This window comes from Stegostoma tigrinum, chromosome 1 (assembly GCF_030684315.1).
Source record: "Stegostoma tigrinum isolate sSteTig4 chromosome 1, sSteTig4.hap1, whole genome shotgun sequence".
NCBI classification, from domain to species: Eukaryota; Metazoa; Chordata; class Chondrichthyes; order Orectolobiformes; family Stegostomatidae; genus Stegostoma; species Stegostoma tigrinum.
This window is the reverse complement of record NC_081354.1, coordinates 46,666,761-46,680,477: the sequence shown is the minus strand read 5'-3', so window position 1 is coordinate 46,680,477 and position 13,717 is coordinate 46,666,761. Positions and strand designations below refer to the sequence as shown.

At 38.0% G+C, this 13,717-nt stretch overlaps 1 protein-coding gene across 1 annotated transcript in view; it reads left to right on the top strand.

Annotated features, from left to right (window-relative positions):
• mmaa (metabolism of cobalamin associated A) overlaps nucleotides 1-13,717 on the top strand; it is a 49,175-nt gene that overhangs the window by 25,459 nt on the left and 9,999 nt on the right. Inside the window, exons 4-5 of the mRNA XM_048540590.2 lie at nucleotides 8,226-8,311; nucleotides 10,455-10,604. Coding sequence (XP_048396547.1) covers nucleotides 8,226-8,311; nucleotides 10,455-10,604 — 236 coding nt within the window. The remainder of the gene's footprint in view (nucleotides 1-8,225; nucleotides 8,312-10,454; nucleotides 10,605-13,717) is intronic.

The window sequence follows — 13,717 nt, the reverse complement described above, 5'->3', positions numbered from 1 at the left end:
ATTCCTTGCATTTTTCCCTCTTTCAAGTCTTCAATCTATTTTGATATTTAATATTTAGTTTTCTTTCAGGCAGCGTAATCTAATTCATAACATTTCTCTGGTTCGTTGTTGATTACTTTAGATCTGCATCTCCAGGGTGGAAAAAAAACTTGCCTTTTTTTTCTCATTTGTGTATTTATTACCTCTAGACTTGACTATTCCAATACCCTTTTGACTGGTCTTCCACATTGTACATTAAGTAAATTTGAGGCTATCCAGAACCTTACTGGTTATGTTCTAGCTCCTGCCAAATCTTGATTAACCGTCAACCTTGTTCTCATTGGCACATTTGGCTCCTGTTCGAGCAATGCCTTGAGTTTACATTTCTTACCTTTAGATTCAGACTTATCCTTGCGAGACTTAATTTACTAGATCTAATTGAGGACTATTTGTTCTTTGCAAACATTGATGATATGGTTTTTTGGTGACAATATTAAAAGCAAAGAAGTTCTGGTTTGAAGTTTTTTCCAGAGAATAATATCTTGGGAGAGCAGTGAATATGGCATGATTAGCACTGTTATTGATTATGTATGAATGGCAGCAATTTAATGTTTAAAATGCCGCCGAAATTTGGTTTAAAATAAGAACCAATAGAAGATTGAAAACTCAAATTGCAGAAAATTGAGAGGGAACGTATCTGTTTTGTTATTAATGGAAATAGAGCATTTTGTCTTAACTGCATTACTTGTCATGTTACCTTTCAAATATGACAAGTAACTGCGACCTCCAATTTATTTGTTAGCTGTTCTGACTGACAGGACCCAATTTTGTTGAGCCTTATTTTCCTGATCATATAATTCTCATGTAACTTACTTGTTACACCAATGTCACTGCATGAATAATGCTACAGTCCAGCGATAAACTCAAAGGGCTGTGTTTAAACAGGCTATCCGTGGATGCAAAAACAGGAAAGTGAACCCATAGATTGGGGAGCCATATTACCTGTGGTCTGTCCAACTGACTATCTCACTGCAATTTTAACAATGGCAGAAGCCATGTTGGATGGATCACCTAGCCTACCCATGGCCGGATTTGTGACTTCTGGGTGGTCAGTCTGTACTCCATCGCTTCTCTAATTTAATTGGCAGTGAGAGAGACTTTCACTGAGCGTGCTTTGTGGCACAAAGTTTATGATGGGCAGATATAAGCATTCATATCCGTCAAGCATAACATTCTTCTAGTCACTCCTGGGGTAATCATGGTGCCTGCCCAAGATTATTTCATGCCTTCTAACTTTGAACTTGTATTTATGAACTGCTTTTAATGTGAGTAAAATTTGAAGGTGTGTGCATTTGTTTTCCAATCCTCATTAGTTATGCAAGTGATTCAGGACAGCTGGGGTGGTTATGCTGACCAGCTCTTTAGAAAGAGGAGGAGATAGATGGAGTAATTAGTTTGGTGCTGTGACATTGCATAAATGACCAAGTCAAAATGCATCATTCTGAGGGCAACGTGTAGTTGGTAGTTCTGCTCATGCTCTAGGTGGGCTTTTAAAAGTGCTGCCATGGGAATCTTGGCAAGTTCTGCAATATATCTTGTTGATGGTGCAAGTACTGTGTGGAGACATGGATGCAGTGCAAATCAAGGAAGGTTGTTTGCTGAGGAAGGTGTCATGCTTCTTGTGTTGAAGCAACTCATGCAGGTGTAAACTATCTTTTTTTGTTTTTGTGTATTTAAAAACTACTGCATTAAGGACAAAATTGTTTAAAGCATGTGGATTTATTGGGATGGTTGCATAATTTCACAGCAAGAAATTAGATACCTGTTCTGAACTTTTTTGTGGCTATGGGTTTCTGCGATGTGCAGACAGTAAGAAGTCAAGGAGTTATTCACAAGTGAAGCTGATTGGTTCTCAGCTAACTCAGCTGGTTGGAACCAGAAACAAGTTACAGAGACACTGACACACAAAGATATAGAAGGGTGCGTTGTTCTCCCCAGCAGAAGCTGCCTGTTCTCTGCAAAACTTTAACATTGAAGAAAACCAGTTATCTTTCCAGCAGCAGTTCCTGTGAGCTGTAACTTTTGAATTAATAAATCTGACCTCTTTCAAATGAATCAGTTGTTCTGTACTTCCTGCCAACAAGTGGAAGTTTCCAGAAGGAGACAACTGAACACCAAGGGACTCGTTAGCTCAAATAAGATTATCTCAACATCACAATTGTGAAGCAAAGACCGCTGAACTGACTTACTGGTTTTTCTACCTCACCGGTAATCTATTTTCCCTGTTTATTTATCTGTTTGTATGTGTAAGGGGATAAGTGATTTAGTTGGTAATGTTATGTACCAATAGTTTATCTCTCTTTACTTGTAACTATAGTGTAATTACTTATGACAAATAACTAATTAACTTCTAATAAATAACATTTCTTGTTCAGTGCAGAAACTTTGTCTGTATTTTCTAGCAACCTTGGACTGAAAGTCAGGTAAATTTGGGTACTCTGCACACCTTAAAAATAATCTTCATATTTAGCATGCTTCCAGAATAGTGGGGCTCAATTTATGGCATACAACCTAGTGAGCTGGAACAAAGTTAGAGGGCTTTTGGGCATAGAGATTTGCAGTGTTTTTCTCCAAAGGGAATATAATCTCCTTTCCATCAATGGAAGAATTCAAGCACATAACTCGTCTAAGAGATGCAGCGGTGACTCTGATCCCTTTTGGAGAAAGATTTAGCTTTCCTTCCAGAAAGTTTGTTGAAATTTAAAGTATTGATAAATGGAATAGACAGACAGTATGTCTCATTTCTGTTGTACAGTGTCTTGGCTAGCGGTACTCAGGGTAGTAAAGAAATTGCCCATAGATGGAATTGATTTACTACTAAGAGATGGTTTGGCAGCAGTGAAAATCATACCATTGGCTATAATTGTGGAAAATCCATTTGCGCCTAGAAATACTAACCGATTTTCCATCATATGTAGTGACCAGAGCATTGGCTAAACAAAGTCTCTCAAGAGGTAATAGTAAGTACCACAAGCAAGGTGTTGAAACTCAGTTTAAGGATGAGGATGGTTCAAGAGAAGTTTTGGATGTGTATTCATTTATTGAAACTCTGGAAGCGGATCCAGAGTTAATTAAGTTAGCAAAGATTGTTCACACTGAACCTGAGGCTGAAGTAAAGAAGGGGAGACATTCTCAAAAACCTGTGGATGAACAGTGGACTTAGCTTTGGCTTGTCCATCAAATGGTGGTACTGCCAAGAATGTCGTAAGGAGATATTGTGAGGAGCACGTGGAGTTCCTACAGCACAGCATACATAATACTCGTGTTTCCTGTATCGATAAACAGGTATTTTACATGACCAGGACTTCATAAAAGTTTATTTTTAACAGAACTGCACTACATGTTATACATGTCAGGTGGTAGGAAAACATGAACAAGTAACCAAACCACTACTTTTTGATACCAAACCAGTTTTTGAAGAACCACTTAATTCAGTTCTTGGATTACATGGGGGCATTACCAGAAAAGCAGGACATTAATTTATCCTCACAGTTATGAGCATGACAACTCAATGCCTAGAGGACATTCCTTTTTGACTAGTCCATCCTGTTCCAACTCTGAGATCAGCGAGGTTCAAATTATAGCCAAGTGATTCCTAACATAGTAGGCAGGTGGGATGCGTTCATTCACGCTTCTGATGTATGCTTTATGGATGATGGCTTTGAGAAGTTAATTGCCACTGAATTCTCAACTGCTGGCATTGTCTTGTAGCCATTGTTTTTATATGCCTCCTCCAGTTAAGGATCTGATCTGTTATGACCTTCATGAAGCATGAAATTGAATGATTTACTGCTGCATTGAATGATCCATACATACTGTTTTTATGTAGAATTGTTCCAAATGCTCCCATATTTGTGGCTGCTATATTTTTAAAAATTATGCTTGGGATCAGGACTTCACTGTGTTAAGACCATCTCTGTGGTTCTTTTAGGTTTTGAAATGAGTTGAAGTTGAGAATCGAACTTTAAACAGCAGTTTTTTTTAGAAAAAAGAGAGAGAATAAAAGGCTAATATTTGCTGTTGGAAACTGGCCTGGAAAGACAATGCAGATTTCTTACTGCTGTCAGAATACTGTGAATGATTCAGTGCTGAGATGGGCCAGGAAATGGCAGCAGTTTGGATGTTGAATTGATCAATCAAGGGAGGTCTAGTGCTACTCAGCCAATCATTTTTATAAAGAAAATAATAATAATGAGTGAACTGGATCTGACTGGGTTTTGGGTTGAAGACAGTTTGATTTTGGAAGTTGTCTGACTGGACTGTGAATTTTGTTGTTGGTTCTCTCAAGTTATTCTTCAGTTATCAACTTGTTGAAAGTTCTCAGAGAAAGAACCTCTGTCATAAGATACACGTGGAAAGTGTCCACCTGTCTGCAGAATAATTTTACTTTAGCTAGTGACTTTGGAATTCAAGCAAAATACACGTACAACCATCGTCAAAGGGTTTCACGAAGGCCTGATGATCATAATTGAAACGGTTATTAAACTGACATATTAAGATTCTTTTATTTTCATTTCTACTTTATCCCGTGGCTGTGTCTGCCAGTGCGAGAATGTGAGTTTTCACTCAGACTGGGCGTATGTTGTGGATATTAATTAGATTGCCATGGAGTTTATCAGTGTTCTGCTAAAGTTAGATCCATAACTTATTATTTATTTTATTAAGGTTTAAACTTGATGTCCAAGATCTGTTATTTGTAAACTCTGGTAGGAATACGTGAGCAATTTTGACGGTCCCTGAATATTTCAAGTTTGCTGTGTCATGAATCCAGTGGTTGTGTGGCTGCTTTGGTTAAGTTTACTATCCCTGTGCAACAATTAGCTTATTGCTTCACCCTTGTTGCCCTTAACAAAGTGGTTGTGAGCTGCTTATTTGAATCACTGTGGTCCATTTGGTGTAAGTATAGTACTTCTAGGAGTGAAGTTCCAGGATTTTGTCCAGGTGACAATGAACAAATGGTGATGTGTCTCCAAGTCAGGATAGCAAATTAACCGGAGGGGAAATTGCAGGTGATTGTATTTCTATGTATCTACTGCTCTTGCTTTTTCAAATGGTCGTCATCATGGGTTTCGAGGGTATTGCCTAAAGAGCCCTAGTGAACCTTACAAAAATAATTGATAACTCTTGTGGGTCTGTAGAACTTCTGCATTCTTTTGTGCATGAAACTGATTCTAATTCTGTTCTAAAATGCATCATTGTTACTTATGTTGTGAAAGTCTTCTCCATTGATACTAGCTTGATGGATGAACCATTTAGCGTCACATATATCTAAGGAGATGCAGTGAAAAGCATTCTATCACCACAATCCAGCACCATTTTGAAGTACAAAGGAATAAAAAGGAAGTACTTAAATAGAGTTTATTTTCATCAGCTAGGATCCCAGACACAGCTCCATGCCTTCTGCGAGGTTCCTGTTCCAGGCCTACCACAACAGGAGCCCTCTCTCTGGGCATTGACCACACTGCAGTCAACCCCTGCCACTGATAAAGTCCACACTCTGCTGCCATTCCAGGAATCCATGCATCAGGCCTACAAGCCAGTAGTCACTGCCAACACTGCTCTGGCCTCCCTGCAACATTAGGAAGATGAAGAAAAGAGAGAGAGAGCGAGCGAGAAAACAAATGTGGCCAACCTGGAGTGGAGGGGCTCGACTCAAACACTACCTACAGTGTCACTGCAGCCAGCCTTTTTTTTAAGAAAGAATTTGCATGTATCTGTCTGTTTCAATTCATTAGGATGCTACAGAGTGCTTCCGCAATCAGGCATTTCTGAAGAATAGTTGCTTTTGAAACATCGGGAACGTACAGGCAAGTTTTAATATTCCACAGTTGAAGCTGTTCCTTTGTTCTGCACTGTACTAATGACTTATGTAAATAAACACAAGCCCAAGAAAGAGGATGAACCCTTCTTGACTTTCTTGTCAAGGTGCTTGACCTTCTGATTTACCAGCGCGAGTACTGACTCCGTTTATCAACTTATGCAGTCAGTATTGTGAACTAATGGTGGTTTTGACTTTTAATTTTCTTTCTAATGTAAGCATAAATATAAATGTTGCATTATTAAAAGTGTGGCATTTTAACCTTAATGTTAAGTTGTTCAGATGAATGTTCAAAATTCTGTAAAATCCTCAGAAGACCAATAAATTTTACTGTAGTCCCCAAGGACCATAGGTTTGCGGTTTCATTAGAAAGACCCAACAGGTGGTGGTTTAGCCTGGAGAGGTTGTGTAGGAGAATCCTTCATGATAAACTAGGTCTTGCAGGAATTGAATTGCCCTGCATCGCAAACTAGCTTCCAGCCAGCTGAGCTAACTGACTCCTAAAAATATAATATGATTGGACATTCAGAAGGATTTTAATAATGTCTGCCACAGGCAGTTGGCTAGCAAAATTAAAGCAGATGCTATAAAATATAATGTACCAGCATGAGTTATGGATTGGCTAACGGACAGAAAACAGTAGGATTAAATGCGTTATTCTTGTTGGCAGACAGTAATGACTGCGATGCTACAAAAGATCTGTCGTAGGACCTCAGCAGTTCACAATTTACATCAATTATTTGTATATGGGACCCAAATGTAACACTTCCAAATTTGCAGAGTAAGATGCAAAATGATTTTAAAAGAGCATTTGGGCAGGCTTAGTGATTAGGCAACATGCTGACCGATATGGAAAAATTTGAGGGATATCGATTTTTGATAGGAATACTAGATGTGTAAAATACTACTTAAATGGTGAGAGGTTGAAATGTGTAGATATGCAAAGGGATTTAATGTCCCTGTCAGTAAATCACTGAAGGCTAGCATGCAAGTGCAGCAAGATATTGCAAATGCCAATGGAATTTTAGTCTTTATCACAAAAAGATTTCCAAGCAGGAGTAGTAAATTTAGCTTCAGTGTCTACTGGAGCTTGGTAAACTGTACCTGGTGTACTGTTTCAGCTTTGGTCTCCTTATTTTGTTGCCATTGTGGAGAAAAACAAAGTTTTGTGACAATGCTGTGCCTTTTAAAGAGACGCGTTCTGACCTCCTTCTCTTACAGACAGGTGTTGTCACAGTGGTACCAAAATGTCTCCTTTGGACAGGCAGTTGGTAAACAGCTTTGAGTTCTCCATAGATAACAAGGTGCAGAGCTGGATGAACACAGCCAGCCAAGCAACATCAGAGGAGCAGAAAAGCTGATGTTTCGGGCCTAGACCCTCCTTCAAAAATTTCTGAAGAAAGGTCTAGGCCCGAAACATCGGCTTTCATGCTCAATTGATGCTGCTTGGCCTGCTGTTTTCATCCAGCTCTGCACCTTGTTATCTCAGATTCTCCAGCATCTGCAATTCCTACTACCTTTGAGTTATCAATATTTTCCCCCCACTTCAGTAAGACAAAGAATCATGAGTGGGTCGGATCAAGCTCATACAGCATCAAAGACTTTAGTTTTGCTTTCAGCTAGTGGTGCAGGTTTTTGCTGGCTGCTGGGGCTGAAAGCTTGTTCTCTGCTACTAGAGTGAAGACTTAGAGAGGCTTCGTCTTAAAAAAATTAAAAAGGGCAGATTTTTTTTTTGTTGTTTTGTTTTACTGGTTAGGAGAGACAGCACGTGTGAATAGTAACTGTGTTGCTAAGTTGTCTTTGTCTTTGCCAAGTATGTGTTTAAGGGGTGCTGCCTATATGGAAACAGTTGATGATTAGTGGTTAAATAATATGTAATCTTCTTAAGTATTTCAGCAGTAAAGCTATACCAATTCTCCTTATTCTTTAACAGTCTTATAAGAATAAGGTGCATTTTGATTAAAGATTAATGGTGTGCCTGTATTCTTTATAAAATTTTGAAAAATGATGGGTGATATCATTAAAATCTACAAAATACTTCAAGGAATAGACAAGCTAAATACAGATATTTACTCTGCAATTAAATGGCGGATGCTATTTAGTACAGATGAGAGTTTCTTTGGAATTCTGCACCCCAGAGGAGGCTCTATCTTATTTAACAGAGAGGTTGATGCATTTTTTTTTTGAACATCCCATAAAAGGTTATAAAATGGTGTAAGTAAAAGGTTTTGATGTATTCGATCTACCGTGATCATTTTAAATGGCAGAGCAAGCGTGACTGTCTGAATGGCCTATCCTACTCATAATATAGTTTTACAAGAACGTATTCAATGCGACAGTGTCAGTATGGTGTTTTCCTTTTTTGCAGGTGTGGGCCAGTCTGAATTTGCAGTAGCAGACATGGTGGATATGCTGATATTATTAATTCCACCCGTAGGAGGAGATGAATTGCAGGTGAGATGCAAGCTGTTGTACGTTTTAATGAATTAATGGTTGATTTGTGGAATTTAGACAAAATTGAAACTTTCTCAAGTTCTTTTTAATTTAAATTATTACTACCATTATTGGAGGGGGTAGTTGGCCTAGTGATATTATTGCCGGACAGTTAATTCAGATGATCTGGGGACCCGGGTTGAATCCAATAACTATCTGGAATTAACAGTCTAATGATGACCATGAATCCATTGTCACTTGTCGGAATATCTGGTTCACTAATGTCTTTTAGGGAAGGAAACTGTCATCCTTACCTGGTCTTGCCTGCATGTGACTCTCGACCCACAGCAATGTGGATGATTCTTAACTGTCCTCTGGGAAATTAGGGATGGGCAATAAGTGCTGCCTAGCCAGTGATGCCCGTATCCTGTGAATCAAAGAAAAAAAAATCCAACAAATATTTCAAAATTGTTTGGGTTCATTGCATTTGAAGGGAATGGACCAAGAATAAACTTGAGATTTTCAGTTGATTTGTGTTTAAAACTCTGCTGATTATTGCACAGGTACCCTTACTTTTCCTTTAAGTTATGGCCTCACCTTTGAGATTGTATTGTTGCATTTATATTTTTCCTACCTTTCCCTGTCCCTGATTGAGAGATTCTGAGACTAGTTAAAATGTTTTGCCTGATACTTGGCATGTAATATGACTCAAACCTGCAGTATCTTCGTAGTTTTTGTATAAAATCAAACGAATCATTTGGAAAGTTGTTGGAGATTTTATGTGGAGTTAATTCTTGCATTACTTTTGTTGTTTTAAATCGTGATTATAGTCACTTGATAATTTTTTTTTTACCCAAGTTTTGTTGGACTGTATGCCAGTACTTGCCTACTTGTAGAATGAATCCATATTGACCTTATTGTTTTAAACTAATAAAAATATAATTTCGGTTGTGCACATTTAATTTTGATTAAATGAATTCAGCAGCAGGGTATTAATGTTTTAAAATTTTTGTAAGACATGTTAAATTGACAGTTTAAATTATATTCCTAGAAAGGATTTCAGCACCAAGCTGGAACTTTGGAAATTTAGACACTTTTCTAAAATGCGGGGGCAGTTGTGTTCCAGAGGTAGCATGTGAATATTTTCTTTCCCCGTCGACTTTGCTAAAATGTCAAGCTTCTATTTTACTGATTTGTATCACTAATATGCATAGATGACTCTTTAAGTTATCAGTTCTAAAATTAGAAATTAGAAATGTGATGAGTAAGCTCTTCCTCTCATTTAGAATTATATTTGTTATCCCCAAGATATTCATGCTAAATTACTTGGACATTAGGCTGACAAGTGATGAGATGCACTTTGAAGAAATTGTCTAGTTGTTGTCGGAAAGTGGCAAATTGCTTTCGATTCTGGGGAAGAGTAAAGGGTATAATGTAAAATCAGCCTTGTCCAATAAAAACAAATCTGTTAATAAGGAACACAAAAGTGTGCATTTGGCAGCATTGGAATATTTCATAGACAAGAACATTACGTGCACTCCTGGAAGTGAAGTTGGTGTGCAACAGGGAAACAGAGAAAGGAAAATAATTTAAAACTTTAAATTTGAAGCCTCCAAATAGTTATACTTTGTGTTGGAGCCTCAGACATTCTGCTGTTGCTTGCTTGCACATCATTGAGCAATAGCTTTGCTTCCAAATTCAAGTTAAGTGGCTTCTGAGGGAACCCAAGTGACTTAAAGGGGTTCCCAGTAAATTGGCTGTTAAATTAGCACATCTCACCTAATGTGGAAAATAAAAGTTGACATCTATGCCCAAGTTGGGGAGAGGAAAATCAGTAAGCATTCCCATCAATAGTCACAATTGTGGAATTGCATATGTGTGAATATTAATTGTTTGTTCTATAAAGTATGAACTATGTATGTTCAGCTGTAATGTCTCAACTAGTTGAGTAGCCTGCCAATCCCACTGCCCTAGCTCTTAGATAGTTAATGGCCAAGAGTGTATACTATAGGTGGATTAATTTAACCATGTTCCTTCAAAGGACAGGTGGAGAGAAAATCATTAAAGAGGACTGAACTTTTAAAATATATAAAAATAAAAATATATCATTTCCTCTGTGGTGAAGTTTGTTATACCAAAGTAATTCAAATTTTTTGTTCATTAGGGTATTAAACGTGGTATAATAGAGATGGCAGATTTAGTTGTTATAACGAAAGCTGATGGAGACCTCGTTGTTCCAGCTAGAAGGATGCAAGCTGAATACACAAGTGCGCTGAAGTTGCTTCGTAATCAGTCGAAGAACTGGAAGACAAAGGTAATGTGTGCTAAATGTGGACTATGTACGCTTGCCTAGACTTGCTCATGAACCACTTTAATACTTTTTATAGACAGGAAAACGCAAGTTCTATGCCATAAAATATAGCAGCTACTAGTTACATATTTAGTTTTCTTCAAACTGTAGTTCTGTACCAAGGGCACATTTTACTCTCTCTTTAAAGCTTCACTGCTCCACAGATCTTTATTCGGGATACCTCTGCCCCTGCAAATGCGAAGTCTAATTTTTTTTATTGTATCTAACAAATAGACTGCTTTTCAAAATTTTGTGTTCATTCTGTTCACCCATGACATTCATTAGAAAATAGAATATATTCCGTATTTTGAACATGCGAACTGACCTTTGCCATGCACTTAAGCATTTTCTCCTTTACTGCGTAAGTATCATTCAATTAGGTAGATACATCCAGGCATTTAAAAACTGATTCTGTGGTAGAAAGATCTGCTTTTTCTAATACTACAGTCCAAGCTTGTGTGGCCCTTTGCATAATACTCTTTTATTCATGACTACGTGCTTTAAAGTCGAAGTCATTGAAACTTGGATCGTCAAAAATTGTAAGTTGGGTTTTTTTTCCTATAGTTGAGAGCTATCACATTAATTTTTTTTCCATTTACTGTTGGTGCAGTTGCTTCCTTGTGTGCATTCTTTTGTCATTTAGGATACCTTTTGAAATAAAACAAGTGACAGAATTTTTCTGCAACTGCCTGTGAATCTTAAATCACATTGCGTTATAAATGGCTTTCAATTGAAGCTATCAATGACTGACTGACTTCGATGGAAGAGGCGTTGTAATCGAGGGAAGAAAGGGAGGTATATTAATTCTCTCATAACACCATGCAGAACTGCTCTGTTGTGTCCTTTACAATCTAACCAGTTTTGGTGCCTATATGTAGTCGTCACTGCATTGGAAATCTTGAACTGTTGAACTTTAAGTGTCAGAGGTTATGGCAGCAAGCTGCTGGGTTTTAATGTTGGGCATCTTGAGACTTGCATTCATCCCCTTTTTGTCTCAGGTGATTCCAGCCATCTGACGTTGACACTAATGTGCAGCTCCTACTATCTCCTTCATAATTCTGAGGGAGGTAACTGGAAGGCAATGATGGTTCACCATCTCAACTATTGTCTCTTACTGTTAGCTGCCTCTTGCTGATGAACAAAAGATCTGTGTTTCTTTCACTGATAGAAAAATGACTAAAGTTCTCTTGTTACCTCTGCATCTTCAGCTCTTGTTAGATTGAAGCCCAGATCATCATAGTGGTGTGTACAATGGATGTACAAAACTGCATCTGCATTTGGGCTCTTGGTCCTTGGCTCTCTGCAGGTTACCTTGGAGTTATTCTGTCCACTGTGTACTGCAAAATTATTATTCAACCCTGCAAGCATTTTAGGGTTTCATTTATGCAGATTCTGTCCTATTTCATGCAAGGAATAGTGAAGAATTTTTAAGAACTGATGTTAATTAATCTGTTAAATCAGTAAGCAGTGCTTCAGAGTTTCCCAGCCTACAAAAAAATTGCAAAGAATTGACTAAAACAGGCACCTTGTTGATGAAAGCGTAACTTCCACAGTGGCTCTCATGCCAGTTATTTGGTGGGTTGCTCATTTTGCTTCACAGATAGAAGGTTGGCTGATCCAGTATCTGAGGCTTTCAGCAGAACTTCCTCAATAGGCATGTTCTATAAGAACAGGTATTTTCAAGATTAGTCTGTGACATAAGGTCCAAATCCATTTCTAGCATACATTCCACTTGGTATCAAAAGTCATGCTTTTTGAATCGTTCTGAAAATTTTTAGTGAGAAATTGTGCTATAGTGTGTTGAGATAAAAAAGCCTTTGCTTTTGCTCATAATTTTGAGTAGTTTCATCAGCAGCGTGGTCAGGACGCTGCACAGTGGTGAAGTTTGCGATAAATATCTTTTCCACAAATTTTTTTTTTATTCATTCACTGAACGGGCAGAGGGCAATTAAGAGTCAACCACATTGCTGTGGATCTGGAGTCACATGTAGGCCAGATTAGGGTAGGATGGCAGTTTCCTTCCCTAAAGGACATTAATGAACCAGATGGATTTTTCCAACAATTGGCAATGGATTCACAGTCGTCATTACCCCCTTAATTCCAGATATTTATTGGATTTATATTCCACCATCTGTCACGGCAGGATTTGAACCCAGGTCCCCAGGACATAATCTGGGTCTATGGATTAATAGACCAACGATAATACCACTAGGCCATCGCCTCCTCCAGAAACGTAGTCTGCAGAATCAGAGAGGCTAATGTTTCTCGGTGCTAATAACTTATAGATTTCTAACTAAACACTCATGTTTGGAAGTTTTACAAGCTAAACTCTTAAGTAACTGTTGTCTGAACTGTCCTAAACTTTCCAGGAAAGAGACTAAACTTCTAAATTCAACACTGGAATCTTGGGAACAGAACTGAAAAACTTGTTTTTTTATTTGAGTTCAATTCAGAAACTTGTCTTAAATTCTTCTGCACTAAAAACAAACTGGTTCTGCATGTTTAGTCTAATTTTCCTAGCCTACCAATATAAACATCTTTCCATTAAAACCACAGGCTTTGTAGCCCCTTGCTGTGTGATAAATACTAGGTCACTGTTTCATAAGGACACTGATCATTTTATTTGAAGAAAATCCTTCACAGAAATAACCAACATTCATCATACATCTATTTTGTAATCCAAATTCCAAAACTAAAATATATGTAAAATATGTGCCTTTCATCACGGTATGTTCTGTGATAAAGAATTCCATAGATTCACAACCCTCCGAAAAAGATTCTTCATTTCTGTCACAAGTGATTAACTCGTTACTCTGACATTATGCCCTCTGTTGTGACAATCTCCCACAAGGAAAAACAGCCTGGCTGCATCTCCCCTGTCAAGCCCCCTGTGAATCTTTGTTTCAACAAAATCTCCTGTCTTTCTCTTAAACTCCAACGTGTACAAGCTCAACTTATTCAACCTCTACTCAGGAGGAAATTTCTCCACACCCCAGATTAACATAATGAACCTTTCCAGGACTGCATCCAATTCCAGTGTATCCTTCCTTTAAATTAAAGGACCGGATTGTTTATAG